Source organism: Cyprinodon tularosa, unplaced genomic scaffold (assembly GCF_016077235.1).
Source record: "Cyprinodon tularosa strain WSP-4 unplaced genomic scaffold, ASM1607723v1 ctg441, whole genome shotgun sequence".
Lineage (NCBI taxonomy): Eukaryota > Metazoa > Chordata > Actinopteri > Cyprinodontiformes > Cyprinodontidae > Cyprinodon > Cyprinodon tularosa.
Window position 1 is genome coordinate 728,610 of NW_024039165.1, and position 21,877 is coordinate 750,486.

The 21,877-nt window shown below is 38.3% G+C and overlaps 2 protein-coding genes across 2 annotated transcripts in view; one reads left to right on the forward strand and one right to left on the reverse strand.

The window, feature by feature from the left end:
- Positions 1-4,658, forward strand: part of lrpprc (leucine-rich pentatricopeptide repeat containing) — a 74,542-nt gene extending 69,884 nt beyond the window's left edge. The window contains exons 35-38 of the mRNA XM_038300181.1: positions 162-236; positions 1,009-1,093; positions 1,756-1,898; positions 4,381-4,658. Coding sequence (XP_038156109.1) covers positions 162-236; positions 1,009-1,093; positions 1,756-1,898; positions 4,381-4,452 — 375 coding nt within the window. The 3' untranslated portion in view covers positions 4,453-4,658. The remainder of the gene's footprint in view (positions 1-161; positions 237-1,008; positions 1,094-1,755; positions 1,899-4,380) is intronic.
- An 11,449-nt stretch (positions 4,659-16,107) lies between these two features.
- dync2li1 (dynein, cytoplasmic 2, light intermediate chain 1) overlaps positions 16,108-21,877 on the reverse strand; it is a 48,580-nt gene continuing 42,810 nt past the window's right edge. The window contains exons 11-12 of the mRNA XM_038300154.1: positions 16,331-16,428; positions 16,108-16,251 (exon numbers count right to left, since the gene is read on the reverse strand). Coding sequence (XP_038156082.1) covers positions 16,123-16,251; positions 16,331-16,428 — 227 coding nt within the window. The 3' untranslated portion in view covers positions 16,108-16,122. The remainder of the gene's footprint in view (positions 16,252-16,330; positions 16,429-21,877) is intronic.

Consider the following 21,877-nt stretch of genomic DNA (forward strand, 5'->3'; position numbering starts at 1 on the left):
TGCTTGTATGGATGTGTGGGTGTGCTGGAAGTGCTTGAGAGTTTAAACACTAAAACCTAGTGAAAAGTCACAGGTTGGAGTCGACTTGACCTCAGTAAAAACAGCCGAAGGGGGAAGTGGATCCAACTAATCTGTATTCTTCCTGTCTGGTGTCATTACAGCGCTGCAACGCTCTGGCTGAACAGAGGGAGGTGTTGCTGTCCTACGTGTCTCAGAAGGCTCAGAGTCCTGGACAGGTACAGTCCTTTGACGGGTTCCTCTGAAGCCCTCCTTTATTTACAACATTTAGCATAGCTGTATCCTAAACCTCATTTTTTTTCTTTATAGATATGTCACATAAAGTTGCTTATTATGGTAACATTTCAGTAAAAAACAAAGTTACCAAAGCTTGGGAAATAGGCGTCTAAAACTCTTTAGGATATTTCTTATTTAAATGCAAGTGTTATTGATTCGTAAATTAGGCTGTAGGTCAGTTTGAAGCCCTGAAAAGATATGTTCTGCAAATGGAATACACTATATGGATAATATAACCAAAATGCTCAGGGGTTAGCATTTTCTGCTCAAATGTGTACAGTATAAAAGTATCTGTAGCTTGTTTATGGTTGTTTTTTGTTGCTATATCTGTTTAGAGTTTTTTAGTATGGATGAAAATTTGAGCCAGTATTATTGTCTTTTGAAGCTCATAACTGATATCATGGATATTTTCCCTACCATTTTAACTCAGATTAAAGAATAATAATAATAATTAAAAAACTTTTTTTTTTTAAAAGAAACAACCCAGACTGAGAAGAAAAACAAGTAACAGTTTTTGTTTTTCCAGAGTTTTTGTACCAGAGCAGTGAAAGATGTCGGTACAATGAAAGTAGTTCAAATAAATCATGATAAACTAACAAATATTTTATCTTATGAATGAAATTATCCTACTTTTTTGTTTAAACAACAAAAAATGAGTAGCCTCACCTAGAGAAGACTTGGCTGATTGGTCTGTGTAATGTTGGTGTTTCACAGATTGGAAAAATCAGGAACCTGATGAGCCTGATCCCAGACTTTGCAGAGAAGGACATCTTGTACGCCTACCTGATGAAGTGCCACGGTAAGATGGACCCATAGGAAGGATGTTTTTATCATTATATGCTGGATATTATTTTTTTTAATTGTTTATATCCAACCAATAATTTAGGTAATTTGAGTCCATTATTGGTATATAATGTTATGGGTCAGACTTTGAAAGTTCTGCTCTGTAGCTTTACAGAGCTTTAGTTGCATTTAGAGCTACCAGTATTGCATATTTAAAGATTTTCTTTGTGGCAAAAGGGCTCTGTGAAAATCTCATCTTGGGGTTTAGTTCTGGACTTTGACTAGACCATTCCAAGCCATAAATATATTTGATTTAAATAATTCAATCAGGCCTCTGGCTGTATTTTATATTTAGCTTCAACCATCCATAGAATTATGCTGCCACCACCATGTGTTGACATATATGGTATCTTTGGAGTGATGTGCATTAATATAGTTACACACCGTGTAACTATCAGCCACTAGGGGTGCTAGACCTGCAACTTTCACATCTAGTGCCCCTAAATTTCACTTTTATCTGAGCAGAGTGTATTTTCCACATGATTTAGGAACAGTAGAAATAAAGAGGTTTAGCGTCAAATGTTTTCTGCATTGGGTAAAAGAAAAATGAGAGATTCACATTTAGAAATGAATTTGTCAGTATTTTTTACTCATGTCTTCTCCCTTCACATGTGGCAGCTCTGGATAAGGACCTACCGTCGGCCAAGGCTCTCTATGAGCAGATGCAGAAAGAGGGGCTTGAAGTGGACGAGCTGTCCCTCAAACGGCTGGCTGGGCTTTACCGCGAGGCGGGGGAGACGGCTCCCTTCTCTGAGCCCCCTGTGAGTAAACGAGGAGCTGATCTGAACCGTAGCATCAGTATGTGGTAGACGTTTTACCCTAGGGAGAAAGGATGATCAAATAGGGAACCATTGTTGCTATAATCCCACCAATATAACATCTATAAGTTTGCATGCAATAAAGATCCACAGATTTTCAGTTTAACACTTAAAATAGAGGTTAGAAAACTTCTGCAGTATTGTGGCTCTATCTGGGAGCTGAAAGCTGAATCAGATGCTTATGCAGTAATGAGCCTATAAAGACCTTTTAGATAGACTGGCCTCAATAGCTCGTTTTAAAATGAGCACATTTTTAACAACACAACCTTTTATCTCTTTTTGTTTCTGATAAGAGCTCTGCCCTGTGGTGTTAATGCATATAAACCTTTACCCAGCTCTTCTATTACTATGTATATTGATAAAGAACATAAAGCAGCCATCCCTGGAGCAAAATATAATTAGTGTTCAGAATATTTCGATTTATTAATTCCTTCCTTTTACTGCTTGGTTCTGTTCTCCCTTCTTGCATTGTGTCTTCCTTCCTTCCTTCCTTCCTTCCTTCCTGCAGTGTGAAAAGAACTATAGAGATTGATGAAAGGGTCAGAAAATCCTGTAAAAAAAGGACCATCTGTGAGGAAGTTGAAGCTTGTGGTCACCGGCCCTTTAAGGCTGGGCTTCATAAGAATCACTTGACTTGAAGTGTCTCTTGCAGATAAAAACCCAAAAATGTAAATGAATTGAAGGCTGTTGACTGTGAGGGGGAGGGGCTTTAAATGATCAGGAACGCTGCTTGACGCTCATAACAAGGGCTGGGTAATTACTTGCATTTGCAATATAATCCCAATTTGATAAAACACAACTTTCAGCCCATTAAGTGGTGCTAATGTGCTTAAATTCTGCTGCCACACAGGAGAGAGTTGTCAGTACAAAGATGCATTTAGAATTAAGCACAAAGATTACAGTAGAGTCCTGCAACAATGGACTCTGGACAAACTTTTATGCTCATTCTATGCTTGAGGTTGGTGCAAAGGAAAATCTGAATAAAATCACTATTTAGATTTTTTGTGAAAAATCGTTCAGTCCTAATGATAGCTACAGAAAAAGCTCAGCTTTAACATGAAGGAGCTAAATTTATCATAACGTTGCTTATGTGCTGTTTAGGGGTCAAATACATTATAGAATTCAGTTGTTATAACTGCGATTTTCTGACCAGTTTGCAAAGCTTCTATATATAAAATAAGGGTGCTGGTTTTTCCATTTTTCTGTTTATTTAGCAGATTAGCAAAGTTGGTGAAACTAAACCAGAGGAGGAGTTTCTATGGTCATTTTGTAGACTCCTGTGTACAATCGGAGGCCTCGACCCGCTTAAGCAGGGCTGGCACTTGTCCGGGCGCTGTCCTAACTCATGCCTTTATGCAGTGATGTGAGGAAGCAGGCCTGCAGCCGGTGGTAACTCAGTGTGTGTCAGAAACGATCGCCTGAGGAAAGCGCGTTACACGCCGCGTGTTCTTGTAATCGAGAAGGTGACACGCTGCAGCAGCCCCTCTCTTTTTAGGCTCACGGTGTTTTTGAGCATTTCAGCACAGGCAACATTTTGTTTAAGATGATGTAGCCCTATTTTGAGCAAAGGAAGCACACAGAAATAGACGTTTCAGCAACTATAGCTGTCAGGTTCTTTACCCGCACCCTGGAGGCAGGTATGGACCACAGGCTGACTCTTACCTTCCCATCACTCACCTGCAGGATGAAGATAGGAGGAGATGAAGGAGGGGGGGCTTCTGCATAATTCAGAGTGTCAGTGTAGCTAAGTGATGGCTGGCTTTATAGGCCGACGAGATGGAGAGAGTTGCAAGGAGAGGGAAAGGTGAATATTTATACTCTTCAAAAGTTTCTACAAATGGATAAAAAACAGCAAACTCTGGTTTCTTTTAGCTTCTCCATATCAGGGTTTGAGCAAGTTAAAACCTGACCCAACCAAAACAATAATGGAATGAAAATCAGTTCAGTTTTCTGGGAAACAGAGTATTTGAATGCATCTGAAACTCTGCCAGGATCTCTCTGGCTGTTTACACCGAGCACAGACGTTTATCAGCGTTAATTAGCCCATAATTCTGCAACCGTTGGGTTGTAAGGAGCAGCTGTAATCTGCAGAAAAACCTCACCTTCATCCCCCCACTGCTGTAGGAAACACCCGACACAACAATCTGTTTGGATCAAAACACCGATTAATTATCGAGAAACAAGAGGCAAAGAACGGAAGTGTGCGTTTGGGGAATGAGCTACAAATCCCTGATTTGTGTATTAATGGGGATTTAAAAGATGAAAAGAGACAACCTGTTTGGAGGGTGGAGGCTGTTTAGACTGACCCAGGAGGGCGACTTGCTGCACTGCTTTATTTTTTTCAAAGATGCAAAACTGAAACAAACACTGAAGGTTTGTTTGGATTGTAGACTTGTCTAACTTTGTTTTCCTTTTCCTTGTCCAGGAGTCCTTTAAGTTTTATGCAGAGAAGCTGAGAGGGAAAGCCAGCAAAGGTCAGCCAGCAGCTGAGGAATAAAGAGTTATCACCATCTCCTCAGATGTCTGTTCAATTGTCTTTTCTTGTTTTTTTTTTTTTTGTATAAGTTGATGCAGAAATGTGGAATATTGGATTATGTCTGTTTTAGCCTCCGTCTACTGTGATGATCGTAATGTTCATTAAGATGTTAAGAATGTACAGAAGTATTTATGCTAATAAATGATGATGGATGAATTGTGTCGAAATGTTTTTATGTTGTTTTTACTCCAATTTAATGGAAAATCCTCTAGATTTTCAAACTTAATTCCAATCCCTTTTAAAATATAATCTAATGCTACAGTTGTGAATATACCAACCCTTCTCTATTAAACATATTTTTAATGGACCACATATCTAAAGACATTAAACAGTAGTTGGCCATAAATTGTATACATAAGAGATGGAGGAAAAAAGCTCTTTTTTTTTTTAACTGCTAATGGTGTTGGGTTATAGAAGAATTGTTCAACTTTTAAGGATTCCAGAGTTCTGTTGGGGTCCTAATTAAGAGATGGACAGAACAACTTAGCTCATGAACCGACAACAGCCTGATTTTAACAGCAAAGATTAAGGCAGAGTAGCGAGAATGATTCGCAATCAAACAGACAAGGAGAATGAGAGTTTCAGGGGGGAAAAAATGGATTTAATAGGTACAGCTGTTTCGAGAAAAAAAAAAATTCACTGTACCACTATATTGGCTACATAAGACTCCACTGCTGAAAGAAAGGCTTGTTTAAGCATCAAGTTTCCACCCCTTCATACATTTTTTTAGTTTCAAGTCTGGAGATCAAGATATGCTTTTTAACCCCATAAGACCCCACCAAGTGAAATCTGGAAATTATTTTCAAACCCCATTGGATTTCCAAACAGAAGGAATAATGAAGTTATGAATGTGATTTGATAACAGTCTGCTCCCATTGACCAGAATAACGATGTACTAAAGATGGATGTTTCAGAAGGAGAAAAAGTTGAAACACACCTAAGTAACCTATTAGCTTGATGCAGAAAAAAACCAAAGCTGACCCAGCCACTAACCTGAGCTTAAAAACTCAGGTGATTACTGCTGATTTTCATTAATATGTACCAGCAACAGCCACAAGAGGGCATGCTAATCACAGGAAATTGGAACTTGGTTTGTAACCAGAATGCATTCAGTAAAAAAAAAAAAGAAACTTAACCAAATTATGTAGGCACTGCATATTTTTGTGAAAAATCAACAAGTGGGACATAATCGTGAAGTGGAATATTTATTGGATATTTTAAACTTTTTTTAATAAAACAATGAAGAGTGGGGTGTTTAAAATCAACCAACCCCTTTTCTATCAGAGCAGCAAATTCTTCTGAAGTTCAGTGAGGATCTCTGAATGACCTAAACCAACTCTCCATATAAAGGCCTCAGAGGTCTGTTTAAAGCACCAAGAATATCCTGCAGGCAGGTCTGAGATACTGTTGTGAAGTTTAAAGCTGGATTTGGATACCAAAAAATTCCCAAGCTTTAAATATCCCAAGGAGCACTGAGCAAATGATAATATTGAAATGGAAGGAGTATCAGACCACTGTGAATCTATAAAGACTCAGCCGTCTCTCTAAACTTTCAGTTCAACCAAGGAAACGGCTGATCAGAGATGCAGCCAAGATGCCCATGATCCTTCTGGATGAACTGCAGAGATATACAGCTGAGGTGAGAGACTCTGTCCATAGGACAACAATCAGTTGTATACTGATTGTAGTAAATCTGTTGTAAATCTGGCCTTTATGGAAGAAAGACATTTCTTTAAAATATACATAAAAAGTATTGTTTAAAGTTTGCCACAAGCCATCTGGGAGCTCTGCTCAGATGAAACCAAAATCTAAATTTGAAATCTGACTTACAAGTTTTACCTTTACATACTGGTGACAGAGCTCCTTTCCCCGTCACTGTTCCATTCAAATGGCACAATGTACAATAGTTTAATGTACATTTCATTTCATCAAGGATGTCGAAGATTGTAGAAGATGTAGAAGATTTTTTGTCTTTCTTCCAGAAATTGAGATTTCCATCATTAGCCGCCCCCTTCCACAAACTTCTTCTCCTCCTCATCATCATACTCCATGGGTTTTCCCAGATGCTACATTGGAAGAGGGGACCCGTCCGATTGCATGACAGCAGGCGAGACTTGATCGTTCTTGGCCGTCTTGCAAAATTCAATCATTCCCCACATTCTCCAATCCCATGACGGCCCATTAAACAGTATCACGGTTAGGATTTCCCCCCATGTGTTTTAAATTCACTATACGGTCGATAGGTCTACCACTTGCTTGAATACAGAAAGACAAGGAGCTCAGCGGAAAGGGAAATGTTGCAGTAGTTGCTGGAAAGGCTAAGCCAAAAAGATAAGAAGGAACCACACTGTTATTTTTCTTTATCTGTATTGCAGTCCGTAATCAATGAGGGTGTCAAAACAAGGAGAGTCCATATTTCTAAATCACATTAAGAAAAGAATTCAGGGATTCTTCCTTTAAATCAATGTGGAGTTAATTTCAGTATCTATTTTCAGTCATTGCTTGAGTTATTCCACACATATGCTGCTTTCTCACCGAGCATAGTGTAAGTCTCCAAAGAAAAAAACAAAGAAGCAGATAAAGAGAATAGGTCAAGATTGAGACACCAGATGATGCTGACCCCAGATGCTGTGTGATGAGCTGGGAAATGAATCAGATTATGACTGACCACAAGATCCTGCATCCTGTTTGTCTTCATGGAATGCTAAGATACACAGACACGTAAACCGGGTGAGATTATTTCTGATTTGGTGTGCAGAGAATATGATGCACGCATTAATCTAGAGACCTGGGCAAACACCTCAAAGTAATGTCTCAGTCTGTCTCTATAAATGGAGATTAGGCATTTTTATACATTTGTGGAAACCCCCCACAAAAACAAAGAAGAATTATTACCCGATGTGTCAAGTTGTGTCACTCATGATGCTCAAAACATCTCATAATCTAAGAATAAAAAAACAAGAACAAAATACAACAGAAAAATAATAATTTTGCTATTAATATGCATTAGGTCAAAACATTGCTGCTCCTCATCAATCCTCACACTAGATTCTTGAGTTCTGCCAGGTCCCTATGACAAATTTTAAATCACACAGTGACCTCTACTGATATATTTAAAGAAATGCACAGGATTTTCCCTGAAAAATTGCCAAATAAGATATCTACATTGTCTAGGAAAAGGCTTTTTAAAGTCTTAACTTTTCCACAATTTGTCATATTTAAAAATATTTAATAAATGGTAAATCTAAATGTATCTTATTGCGATAAGCCAACCCAAGGCGATAAGCTTTTAGGATATCCGTTAATCATAGTATTGTTGTCTCTGTTGTACATTTATGCATGTTTTGTGAAGTTTACCCTTCTTTTGATGCACTTTATGACGCTTGCTGAAGCAGCACAGCTATGCTCCAGGCTCAGCTAGAAGTTTAACTGGGTTTTTCTCAATAATTGCAGCCTTGATAGCAGTAAATCCCTCTGTCATCTATCCCACACCTATGATCTCTTCGTAGTGACTGAAAGTGGGATATAAAGCATTTTGGTATATCTGGTAAATAATTGCATGAACCAGAAACTAAGTATATTATAATTCTCTGTAGATGTGCATGTTTTTCTAGAAATACCTAATAAATTAATATTTTATTCTAATCAATTCCTGGCACGTAAATTCAGGGTAAGAAAAACACATTAATACAGTATCCCTCAATGGACAAACAGACAACTTTCCCCTTTTTTTTGTACATTTGAAATGTATATTTCATAAGAGCAGCTTTTGATATAAACCTGATGTACTAAACTAAACGTTTAAAATATTTCATTGCTTTGTGTAGCTTTGCAGGAAGTGAGACCCTGCTCCTGATTTACATTGAGTTTCAGAAAAACTTCCAGTAATTCTCTGTACTGTCGTGTCCTGCTGTCATCTACTCCACGGTCTGTTTATCTTCAGAGAGTCAAGATATCAGTTCCTTTCTGTCTCTCTGTTTCCTTGCTTGTTTTTTGTATTCTACCAAACATTGAATCTATTTTTTATGCTGTAAATATTTTTTATGAGTTTATCTGATAATAATTACAATAAAAAATGCTTGTACAATGTGTGGTTTGTAATTATTTTTGCACTAATCAGGAAGCTAAAGAATAATAACTCTGGCCAGGTGGTAAAACAAAGGAAACAAACAAACAAACAAAAAAAGAACATTTTTAATATTTTCTTGCTTATGGATACAGTAAATATTTAAGAAATAATGAAAGGAATGAATCAAATACATAACTCTGAAGCTTGTCATAATCTACGATTACTTCAGCTCAATACATTAAAGTCTTTTAAAGCAGTTGTCTCCAATTGTTTAATGTCCTTCCCTGCTAACATGAAACAGTTGTGTTAAAGTAACTAAATATGATTAAGTAAATGCAAAAAACAGTTGCATAATTTTTTTCAGTGGAATGGGTCATGAAAAAGAGGAAGCTGGAAGTCTTCGGCTATAGATTCAAACAGGTCCAGCCTTCTCCAGCTGTGACAGCTGACGCACAAAGCAGGCATTAAATGGCTGACTTCTCACTCCTGTTTTGTGTGCTAATTTAATTGTGGAGGAGCTTCAGCAGCAGAACCGTTGTGTCATAGATGTTGGATTTTAGTCCCCACACTGCACAGAATGTGTCCTTAAATGTCAGCCAAGTCCATTTGCAACATATCTGACAATTTAAATTGTGAAACCTTTTCATGATTTGTCACTGGGAGAACTTGCAAAAATACAATGAAATACTTGTATATCTATCAAGTACTTATTTTCCTTACTGTTTACTTGTACTGAATCGGCTGTATACGATCCAGACATTGCAAAGTTGTTTCAGTAAAATATTTAATTAATAAAACAATTCAAGTTAATCCAAGTAACAAAAATAAAGCAAAGGTTTTGCTAAATAAAACCAGTGGTACTTCACTCAGGACAAGGCCTAGAGAGGGCTACCAACCAAGATGGTGCCATGGTGCATGCTAAGACAGTGGTCAGTCTGAAGACCGCACAGTCTGCTATGGTGCATTTTTGGTAAAGAGGGCCGTCTTGTATTCTTGGCAGGTAGAGCAGTGCTCTGGCTGAGGATGTGTCACGAGTAGATGAGAAGGCACAATGTTGAGAAATGACCACTATGTGGCCTTGTAGGTGTGCGTCCAGAGTGAATACTTTCATAAGGGAAGAAAATTTAAATCAGCACTAATTGTTATGAGAAGCGATGTAATGAGGGAGAGGTTTTTCCAACTACAGATCCCTTCTGTCATCATTTGCTGGGGTAAAAGCATCAGAGCAAATGACTTAAAGAAGCTTAAACAACCTAATAAAGAAGGCCAGTTCATTTCTAGGAACTCCCCTTGAAACTCTGAAGATGATTTAAAGTAAAATTCTTCATAAAATGAATAACATTATAGACAATGGTGAACATTTTCTTCATAAGCAGCAAAAGAGACTTCTCCAGATCTGATGCAAGACAGACTGCTATAGAAGACCATTCCTGCCTACAGCTATCAACATAAACAACTGATGAATTAGTATGTCATTTTAATCCCCCTTTGATGTAGAATAATTGTTAAATTCAATTGAATTGCTGTGGTTGATATACTAGCTATGCATTACAGCAACTGTCCAAAAGTAATAAAAAACAACAGCAAAAATCCTACCAGCTGCAGAGCATCCAGCACCTGGGGCAAAAAACATTTGGGGAAGAAAACTACAGTTCTGTAGCTCTAGAGTTTCTCCATGTACACATCTCAGGAAGGCTCACATGGAATAGTTTTAGCATAAGTATTTAATGTTGACAGAGTTTTTATTATGGGGAAATAAATGTACATTTTAGTTTATTTCTTCTTTTTTAGAGAAGATCTCTGTTCATGGTGATGCTTTTTTTTTAAGAGAAAATAGTTTAAATAGCATGCAATGTGATATGGAATGTATATTTGAGTAATTTTGATCACTTTTGCAACTGCACAAAGAGCCGGTCTGCATTTTATTCAGCTGGAGGATGTTTTTGAAATGGTGAAAACTAAATCTACATTTGTGCTCTTTATTACTTAAATTAGGTTATGTAATACTTATATTACGTTACAATAAAGTGTCCAGAGAAATCTTTACTTATATATTCTTTTAAAGCTACAATGTTTGATTTTATGCTGGTGAAAATGCTCAGTCATCTAGGTCATAGTCATTCAAAAAAAAGTTTAAAAAACAACGTTTGAAGATGTTTCGATTCCCATTCAGGGGTATCGGGTATTGCAGGCTAACAAAGAACCCAACGACTGCCCATCCCCAATCGGCAGACCTGTTTGTCCGGTTAAATTTGTATGTTTTCTAAGCCAAAACAAGGCTTTGTTTTGGTCCGCTCTATAAAGCCTTAAGCTCAACGCTATTTCTGACATTGTGAATTGAAAAAGCTTCCTAGATGGGAAGCGAAACGTCTTCAAACTTGGAAACAAAGTCCAGTGGATTGTTTTTTAACTTTTTGGAATGTTTAATTTTCAACAACATCTAATGGTCAGACTACAGACTGCAGCGACATAAACTGCCCCCACCCCACACCGCCTCTCCCCGCCAACAATACGGAGGCCGTCATGGTGCAAGAGGGCTTCTGCAACATTGATATACCTATCTTGTCAAGTGATGAATAGATTAATTTACATTAGGTTGCAGTATTACCCTTTTACAAAAGCCATTTTATTTAGTGCAGGAAAGACCGTTTTGTATTTCACATGGACTAGCTGCTACTTCTCTCATCCTGCTCCCCAACTCAGTCCGGGAACACGCTCCTTTGACCCTCAGCAGCCCTCTGTCCATCTTCAGCAGTTTAACCTCCAGAGCCTTGCCTTGGCCTGCTGTTGTCTCTTCCTGCTAAGTCATCCTGGTGGCTCCTCTGAAGTCATCCCATCCTCCTCCTGCAGCTACTCTCCTCTACCTACCGATCTATATTTGCCCTGTGTCATGATCTGGCCTGTTTGCTCCTCCCTAATTAGTATTTCCTATCACCTGCCGTTTTCCCTCCCTGCCTCAATTATAATTTATTCCTCTCACCTGTTTCCTCTGATTTATATTCAGTTCAGCCTGAGCATTCAGGGCCAGATCATTACTTGTCTATCTGTTAGTCTGTCTGTTCAGTTTTAGTTCATGGTTCGTGTCCTGGATCCTAGCTGCCAGTGGAAAGAGGGTTTTTGTGTTTGTCTCGTCTCCTGATCATCCACTGTTCCTACCCCACGGAGTCCTCTGGGTTTTGGCTCATTATGTGGGGAGGTTCAGTTTTTATCCAGTAAGCCTGGCTCCAGGGAGGAGACCAGTTTAAAGTCCTGCTTCAAGTTCCAGTTCTACGTCCTGTCTCGGCTACCCTCTTCCACTGAGCCTGCCTGTCTGCGCCTGATCCTGTCTGCTTCCTGTCTGACCACCTGGTCACGCTTCTGGTCCCAGTCAGACTCTGAACCTTCCTGTCCCGGAGCTCTGTTAAAGCCTGGAAGCCTGGATCCTGCTACCTGTTCTGTTCCTGCCTGATCTGCAACCTGTTCTGTCTGTTACTGCCTGATCTGCATCCCTGATCAGGATCGGCTTCCCCCAACTCCTCCGGAGCTGCAGCACTGGGGACACTCTGGGTGACGTGAGCTGCGTCAGCTGTCAGCCTATCGGCTGGATTGCACCCCTCAAGGGGTATGGACTGAACTGCTAAACCAGGTAAGTGACTCACTGAGAACATCATCTTCAGTCAGATGATCGTGGTCACTTACCTGTGTTTCTCCCCTAGAGTGTCTGAGATTGGGAGGTGCCCCGCCCCCCCGCCTGCAGTGTCCGCGAGCCACAGCTCCGCTTTAGTTTTGTTTGTTTATTTAATAAACGTTTGAACTTTCCTACTGACTGTCTCTCCTTGAATACCGGGTCCATCTGTCCTCCTTTCATGACACCCTGTGGACTAATCTGATCTCTATTCAAATTCAATCCTTCACAGTTGGCCTCTAGTTAGCCTTTTGTCTTCATAATAACAAGGCGGTAACCAGGTTGTAGCTAGTGTAAGTCTAGTTTAGAAAGATCATTTTATAAAAAGTATTTTATTAGTCTGTGTAGCACTGTATATAAGTCTATAACTTGGCACAGTCCCATTTGAGCGTAATGCGATCGCTGCAGTCACTACTTTGTCAGCTCTGCGCTGCCATAGCAATGCACACCCAGTCCTTTGTAATAATATATAGCATTTTCTAAGGTAATGCAAACATGAAGAATGAGACTTTCAGTTCATAGCTGATAATAAATAATATACATAGGATTGTATAAACAAACTGTGCATGTAAATCCCTGCATTTGACACACACTATACCTGAAAGTGTCAAGCATGGCTGGAACTGCAGTCATTTTCCATTTAGTCCTGGAAATATTTCAAACATTCAAACACCTGTTTGTTGCAAACCGAATAACCAACAGCATTTCCAATTAGAATCATGCACTCTTCATGCCTCTGAGGTCAGGAAAGAACCACATTGTCTGTTGGACTGCAATAACCCCCCAACCCAACCCAAAGTTAATTTCACATAACTTTTGTCATCTTTTCCAATAGCCAGGATAAGATGGAGTACTGATTCTGATTGTACTCGTGGGAGGGTGGACAGGCAGACTAGTGATGGGTCTAGAGGAGCACGGAGCGGATTGTCACCGGATATTCCAGAGGCGGGTTGAACGGCTCAGGTGAAGGTTTCCCTTTGTTCTGTGTGAGATGAATGTTTCCTTCCAAGGGGGGAGAAGGACCGGGCTTATCCAGCGGATCAGGAGGATAGTCTTACCGGAGAACACAAAGGAGACAAAAGGCAAAACTTAGACTCAGAGAGACAAAGGCACAAGAGTTAGACTCAGCTAATCTCAGGAGGCTAGAGTACCCAATTCTGACAAACACTCTGGCGTCGAGGTGGTGAAAGTCTGCTGCTCAAGTACTCCTCTGATGATGACCCAACAAGCCGCAGGTGTGGAGGAAAAACTGGAAGCCGCCCTCCAAGCCAAAAACGGGGAAAGGGCACCATCTGGCGGTGGAGGGAGAAACAAAAGGAAAACACAAAAACAATCCCCACAAACAGAACCCTAACAATGCCTAGGTTATATGGCTTTCTGGACCTCTATAGTTCTTGTTTTGATAACTCTGTACGTTGACATCATGTATGGTCCGACTCCAGAAGATAACAAGCTGTTTTCATGTGAAAGTTAGTCAGAGATAGCAGATCCTGATTCATGAAGGTTACTGTAGTTAGCTGCCACAGTGGAACCATGGCACTTTGACAAGAAGACTGATAACTTTAGGTTTTACAATTACAGGAAAGTGTTACAGGTATTTTAATAACACCATCACAGAAACAGGGTCATGGACAGGCTACTGCAGGGCAGAGGGTTACTTTAGGGCATTGGCTGATGGTGTGAGGTTCATTTCAGTTACTTGCTGAGAAAAAAAACACCTCGAATAAGGGAAATTATCTTTACAAATCATTGAAATATAATTATATCATAGAGATGTAGAGTCAAAAACCAAAGCAATTTTATTTTCTTTGCACTTTACCCCATTTTGTTTGAGCACCATGCTTGGCTTGTTTCCTATTTGGCAACAGGTTCTTTATTGTTTGATAAGCTGGGGAAACTCTCGCTGTCCTTCACAATGTACATCAGTGGGAATAACCTGGATGTTTGTCAGTGCCGTCTCCACCCCATAACCAAATAAATAATTTAACAGGAACACAGCAGGGCTTACCACAAGCAGCATTTGGGCTGCTGATCAGGTGCATTTTGGGATATGCCATTACCATTAATGAAGCATCTATGAAATCTATGAAATCCTCTTGCAGGTTTAATACAACTGTATTGGAGGCAGGATATAGCCTGCAGGCCTAGAGCCAGGGGCCGTTTCAAGGAATTAGTGGGGCCCCAAGCGAAAATCTTTTGAAGGGTTAAGCCCCCTAGAGGTGTATTACAATAACAGTGTCATTTTAATTTTCTACTGAGCAGCAATGTCCATTAGTTCCCTTTTAATTTAAGTGATTTTTTCCACTTAAATGAAATAAAAGATCTTGTTGGTCATGAGATGTGTATGTATGAGACCTGCTTTGGCCAGAGCAAGGGTCCTACCCTTAAAGAAATGGGATATTAGACCTTTCAGACATAACTTCTTGTTCATCTTAAAAGATTCACGTTTTGCACACTGAACTTTGTGTTGAAGATTCTAACACACAATAAACTCATGTTACTGTTTTTGTAGCGTTTAACATAAATACAATAATAGTATAATCATTTCATAATTAATATCAATAATTTAAAAATCTTATGAAATGTCACTTGAATATTTTTCCTTAAATTTTATCTATTTTTCAGGTCTATCCTTCTCACTTCTCCAATGGTTTTCCAAATATGACACTTTCTGGATGCTGTTTTGACAAGGTTCATTAAAGTAAACCTTCTTTCACAATAAGCACTGGATATACTGTGAGATCTGCTTTGGCTCATCATATCTAAGTGCTGCAGCCACCTTATCTGAGAAAGGGCTGAATGACTCCTGATGATGTTTTTGCTTCATCATGTAATTGAATTTAGCAACAAAAAAAAAAGTCCCACGGACAATCGCGCTGCACTGTGAATAGGTCCATCTTAAGGTGCTTGTTGGAAAGCAGGGCTGCTACAAATCTATGAGTTTCATTGTTCTGGAATCCTACACTAAATATTTGGGCTGCCACATAGTATTCTTCCTGTGTGATTATTTATTTATGCACCTGTAGCATTCTTTGATACACTGAATAAGGACACTGATGCTCTATTAAACACACTCATCCAAATCCAACTCTTACATGTATTATTTATACTGTAAAACTGATTTGATATGGATTTAAATCAAACGACAGAACAGTTTAATTCTGTTTAATTGATCAAACCGGCTGGCACATCCAGCGTCCAACAGGCTGAGTTGCTATAAGCCCCCAATTGAAATAAAATAATGATGAATCTATTCTCTTTACTTTTTTTTATTTCTACTATATTTATTGTATCATAAAAAGAAAAAAACTAGGCTCTGTTTCCCCATATTATGTAATGAAATTCAGTGGGGATGACAGCTTGTAATTTCATCATTGGTTTCAGGTTGTAAAATTAATGATACACATATTCATGTCACAAATGATACTGGAAAATGTATTGTTCTAATCGATTTACAGTTTATGTTGGATTTTATTTTCTACAATTGATAGATTTCTTTGTATGTAGAGAATTCATGAAAAGTGTGCAATTGGATCAGCGCAGAGCTTTGAGGGATCGGTGGCGCTCGAACTGTTTGTCAGTATAATATACTATAAAAACATCCAGTTATCTGAGCTTTCATCCAATAGAGATAGAGCTAGTTTCTTAATCTTCATCTTTGTAATGCTTTCATGATGTCATTCCTTTATTTTATTCTTTATAACCATTATTATTATTTATTATCTATTGATGCTCGTTTTCCATGACATGATGGTGGACAAAGTTCAAACAACAAAGCAAAATGAACAGAAATATCTGATGACCAAAGACTGACCCCCAACATCACCAACTCGTGACTTCATACCAGATACAGTGTACCTAAAGTCCACATCAAAGGTATTTTACTGCAGTTATGAAGCTAATTTTTAATGAGGAAACGGTGAAAGTGTGTTACCTGGTCTTTCTGGGCTCTCATTGCATCAATCTGAGGCTCACTGTACTGTGGGTCTTTGGCTGGATCCTTTAGTGCTCTCTGCTCACTGTAGCTCTGTGAAAACAGTAACTCCACTATATTCAAAACATTTGGGTTCTTTAATATTACCTGGATCATAAAGCTGAGCAGCTACCTTGCTGGGAAAGACTCGCTCATACACCTTCTTCCACAGATCCATTGGGCTTTTCGCATTTAGAGATGCAATGTCCACGTGAGTCATAGGAGGCGCCCCTGCATATCAGGGAACCTTTTTTCAGACAAATTATCTCATTATCCTGCTTATGACAACAAAAGATACAGCTGTTTGCTAAAATACAGGTAACTATGCTCACACAAAAAAAAACAAGCTGAAGGTTTAAAGCTCTTAATTCTGTTAAGTAAGATGATTTCTTGCATACAGTGAATTAAAAAAAATAACGTTTAAAATCATAATATAACACCTCACTAATGAGAAAACATTTTTAATAAAAAATTGCAGGCTTAATATAAGCATACCTAAACTTGCTTCAATGTTACTATTTTCTAATATGCTTTATGCACTAGTGGTCTTCAATGTTGATTATTTCTGGACAGGAGACAAAGGTCAAAGGGCCGACACTCCAAACGGTGAGAGCTGCATCGAGGACCCAGGCCTCCGATACATGGGCCTCACGGTTAACCCCCTGCACCACTGCCACTCAAAGGGTTACTTTTTTTTAAAGTACTTTTAGTGTGAAAAACATGCCTGATTGAAAGTGAAGAGTTAGATTTTGAGGGAATACCTGTAACAATATTTCATAAACTGTCAGCATGTTGTAACCTTGAATTCTAAAATCAGTGTTTTCTATTGAGGTTTTATGTGATTAACCAACTTTCCTTCCTCTAAATGTTCGCTGTCAATGAGAGGAAGCATATAAATTATTAGCATATAAACTCCTATAACTCTTCTAACTTTACACATCTAGGGACTGAAGTACTCCCCCATTGTTTTCTTTGCAAAATAAGCCTCTATGAATGACAACATTTAGGTCCTAGCACAGATTTTCTTTGGATTTATGGCTGGACTTTCTCTGCGCCTTTCTGACACATAAATCTGTGCTGATCTAATCCATTCCAGTGTAACTGTCTTTGTATCTTTATGGTTTTAAATGTGACTGAAAAGTGAACCTCTTCCCCAAATTTAGCTCCAGCATTCTGCTGCTTGATGGCATATTCTGGGTGATGTAATTTTCCCTCAAGTTTTGCTCGTTAAACTTAAACTTAATGATTAGTTCAGCTCCTCCAATAGTTTCTACTCTGAGTTCAGCTATCCTTGCACCATTTGCCTTGTGGGGATAGGCCTGCCTAGAGCTGATCTATATAGACTTTAACACATAGAGCTGTTCTGACCTGCAGATGTTTACCTGTAGAGCCATCAAATATTTACCTTTCATAGCCCCCTGTACTAAATGCTTAACAACGTGTTACACCTCATATATTGACGGCTGAATTTTTGTTTAACAAACTGCCAGGTTCTTTTTTTTTTTTTTTACAAAAGATTTTATATTTCATGATTTCTGTTAGTAGTCTGTCTCTAGATGATTATTTTCTATAATAAATATATTATGAACATTTTCAAGCTTAAATCTTTTGCATTGATTTCGATGAACCTCCGGCTGTAGTCATCTGAAAATGATGTTGGATCTTTTAGACTAGATACCTTTTAGTACCTAATAATCAGATATTTAGTAGAAAGTAACATGCTCTCCAAAAATAATAAATAATATAACCAACACCAGAAAATACATTCAAATTTTTACTTTACATTAAAAGCTATAAAAAAGTCCAGTTATCTGAGCTTTCATCCCATAGAGATAGAGCTTGTTGCTTTATCATCCTCTTTTTAATACTATCATGATGTCATGACTTTCTTCTATTCTTTATAACCATTATTATTATTTATTATCTATTGATGTTTATTTTCCATGACATGATGGACAAAGTTCAAACAGCAAAGCAAAGTGAACAGAATGCCCACTTTGTCACTGAAAAGTAAGCATCCACACAGCATTCTGACATATTCTGGTTGATGTTATTTTCCCTCAAGATTTGCTCTTTAAACTTAAACTCTTCCAGCAGTTCAGCTCTTCCAATAGCTGTTACAAGTTTTCAGCCCCCTTAAACTTCTTGAACTTTTGCCAAATTTCAGGCTTCAAACATGAAGATCTAGAATTTATATATATATATATATATATATATACATATATTTTTTTTTTGGTGAAGAATCAACAACAAGTGAGACACAGTCATGAAGTGGAAATAAATGTACTGGATATTTCACACCTCCAAGATGCCCATGATCACTCTGGATAAACTGCAGAGATCTACAGCTGAGATGGGAGACTCTGTCCATAGGACAACAATCAGTCGTATACTACACAAATCTGGCCTTTATGGGAAAAAGCCATTTCTTTAAAATATCTATAAAAAGTATTGTTTAGAGTTTGCCACCAGCCATCTGGGAGCTCTGGTCAGATGAAACCAAAATCTAACTTTTTTGCACAAATGCAAAATGTTATGTTTGCCTTAAAAGTAACACAGCTAGTCACCCTGAACACACCATACCCTCCGTCAAACACGGTGGTGGCAGCATCATGGTTTGGGCCTGCTTTTCTTCAGCAGGGACAGGGAAGGTGGATGGAGCAAAATACAATACCATTCTGGAAGAAAACCTGTTGAAGTCTGCAAAAGACCAGAGACTTATTGATCCAAAACACAAAGCTAAATCTACATTAGAATGGTTCACATATACTGTAAACATATCCAGGTGTTAGAATGGCCAAATCAAAGTCCAGACCTTAATCTAACAGATAATGTGGAAAGAACTGAAAACTGCTGCTCACAAACGCAAAGAAGAAAAGGTAAACATTTCAGTTTTGCAACTTGCAGTTCTAATCACAGCTAAAGGCGTCACTACAGTTTTAACTCAAGGAGGCTGAATTATGTAACATTTATTTTTGTACACCCGTTTTCTATTTGTTAAAGAAGTCTAAAACATCCAATAATTTTTTTAACTTCATGATTGTGTCCCACTAGTGGTTGATTCTTCACAAAAAAAAATTACAATTTTATATCTTTATGTTTGAAGCCTGAAATGTGGCAAAAGGTCCAAAAGTTCAAAGAGAGTGAATATTTTCACAAAGCCACTATACATTAAAGCACAATTAGAGAGGCTGTAGTCCACATTTTATCTGTAATCTCTATGGATTGTTTTTTTCAGGGTCACATTTCTTGGAAAATTCATTTGATGTTTTTTTTTTTTTTTTTACCTAGAATACTCTTTACTATCAGTATTCACTTTAAAGCAGCCCATTTATCATGGAAGTGATCAGTTCAAGGTTACACTCCAGTAAGGTTCAAACTTAAGATCATTTTCTTAAATCATTTCTCTCATAAAAAATGTTCATTTTAGTTTTCATTTACTTTTCTAAACTATATATATCATTTCAACTTTTTTTAATTTTCTGACACCATGCTGCTGCAAACATTTCTGTATTTTAGTGAAACTTTATATGTAAGAACCAGAGGATGCATTTCAGAGTTTTTAGTTATGCTTATATGTCAGCAATCTTCACTCTAACATTGTAGAAGTCACCTAAAGTATAAATCTGTGTGCCATTATTCATTGGTATAAATCTAGCTGATGTTTGATAGCCTCAGAGGTTCAGTAGGGAGCAAACAATCGACAAGAGCAACGAGACGTTAGAAACAGGAGGAGAGATCTCTACAGAGCTCTGAAGCTACGATGAAACAATCAGGCAGCAACTGGTCACACATTCTTTAAAGCTGTCCTTTAGTAAGGAGGGTTTAGAAGCAATCTACACAAAAAAATATTTATAATAATTTGTAATATTTATTTAAGGGACACAACAAAGGTGGAAAAAAATGTTGTGGTTGACTGAAATGGAATCTGTATGTGATGGAAACGAACCCTACTGAACGCATCGTTCCTACAGAGCGGTGGCAGCATCAGGAACGTGGCTAGACCTATTTTAGGGTGGCTGAAGTCATCCCTTCGGTATTAGCCACCCCATAATTATTTTGCGATTTTTATTGTTATTTTTTTATTTATTGATTTTTTTTCCATATAACCCCAAACAATTGCAGTAAAGCACTGAAAACGAGCCACCAAGAAGGCAAGTTAATCTGAAGATAAGTTCCTGTTAGTTTATTTACAAACACAATTATTTATACAATTATTAATATCGTTAGGATATTCATTTCCTTCATTGGCTCCGCGTCCAGCGTCACGTCACGTGGTACACGGCCATCAACTGGACCATAGCAGCTGTGCAGTGCAGCAACAGCGCGCCCTTTGAATCTCCACACAGTCATCGAGCTTGATTAGGAAAGTTATGGTTGCGTGCAGATACATACGGTGAGTTTGCCATTTGATGTCAGCGGTTTACATTTTCTTCACTTTACCTGGAGTGAGGAAAGAGACAATATAGGCCTAATAGCTTGTCTGATTCAGTAGGAATTACGTTACCATGGTGAACAAAGTCAGTGGTGTGGGAAAACACGATGTTGTTGTAGCCTACTAGCATCATTATAATAGTTTTGTCACAGGAGCAGTGATGGGCAGTAGCGCCGCTACATGTAGCGAAGCTATTAGTTTAACTACATTTTCAAGTAGCTTGACCGTAGCGTCGCTGCTTTATTTATCAAGTAACTTTCCTGTAGCGACGTTATTGTTTTGATCAAGTAGCGACGTAGCGTCCACAAACGCTACAAAATCCAGGGCAAAACTAAGAAATGAAACCAGGTTTTCTATTTCTAAACAACAATCAGCCACAAAACTACTGTAAATAGCAGTTTCAGCTGACGCTTTATAAGTGGCGTAGTAGCACAGGCACACTCCGTAGGGTTAAACAAGCGCACCTTTTCCGAGGCTGTCGTTCTATTGGCTGGAAAGGTTGCTAGGCAACGATCCAACTGCAGTCTGAGAGAGCAAAACAAATCCGCAAGCAGAGCGTAACTGAGACCCGTGCAGAGCGGAGATGGAGGCAAGCGAGAGGAAAAAATATCTGTGATAATATAGAAAATATCTGTTTAAATCTGAGAGAAGAAACAAAGATTTTTGAGAGAAGAGAAAATATTTGAGAGAGAGCGCATGTTTTGAGTGTGAGCATTATAAGTTTTGAGTGCAAGAAGATGAAATTCTTTTCTCTAATTGAAGTTATGTGCTCTTGCATTATGGCAGGATAATTCTCCCATATCTATGTGCCACCAGTCTGATAGGGCGACACTGTGTGATATGATAGTGCTTCCTTGGGTTGACTATAGTTCTAAGTTGTACGTTTCATATACTGTTGATTTTGTGTTTTCATTAATACATTGTACTTAAAAATACTTCCTTTATTTGCATTAAAACTTTGTCAGACTGATGTGAAAAAGTCTCAAGGATATCCTTCTTTGCAATGATGCTATTGCCTATTGCCTACTGTCCATTTATGCAACTTGTATTTTGTGGTTAAACTTTAGATTAAGCAGAAATCTATCAAAGATAATGCTGCATTTATTGTTAAGTTCCTCACATATATGTGTTTCTCTCTGTGCCAGGTGTAGAGAAAGACATGCCAAAGTCCAGGTCACACACACACACCAAGCACACACACAGAAACAGGGTTATTGCAAAGCAGACAGGGGTTCCTGACAGGTT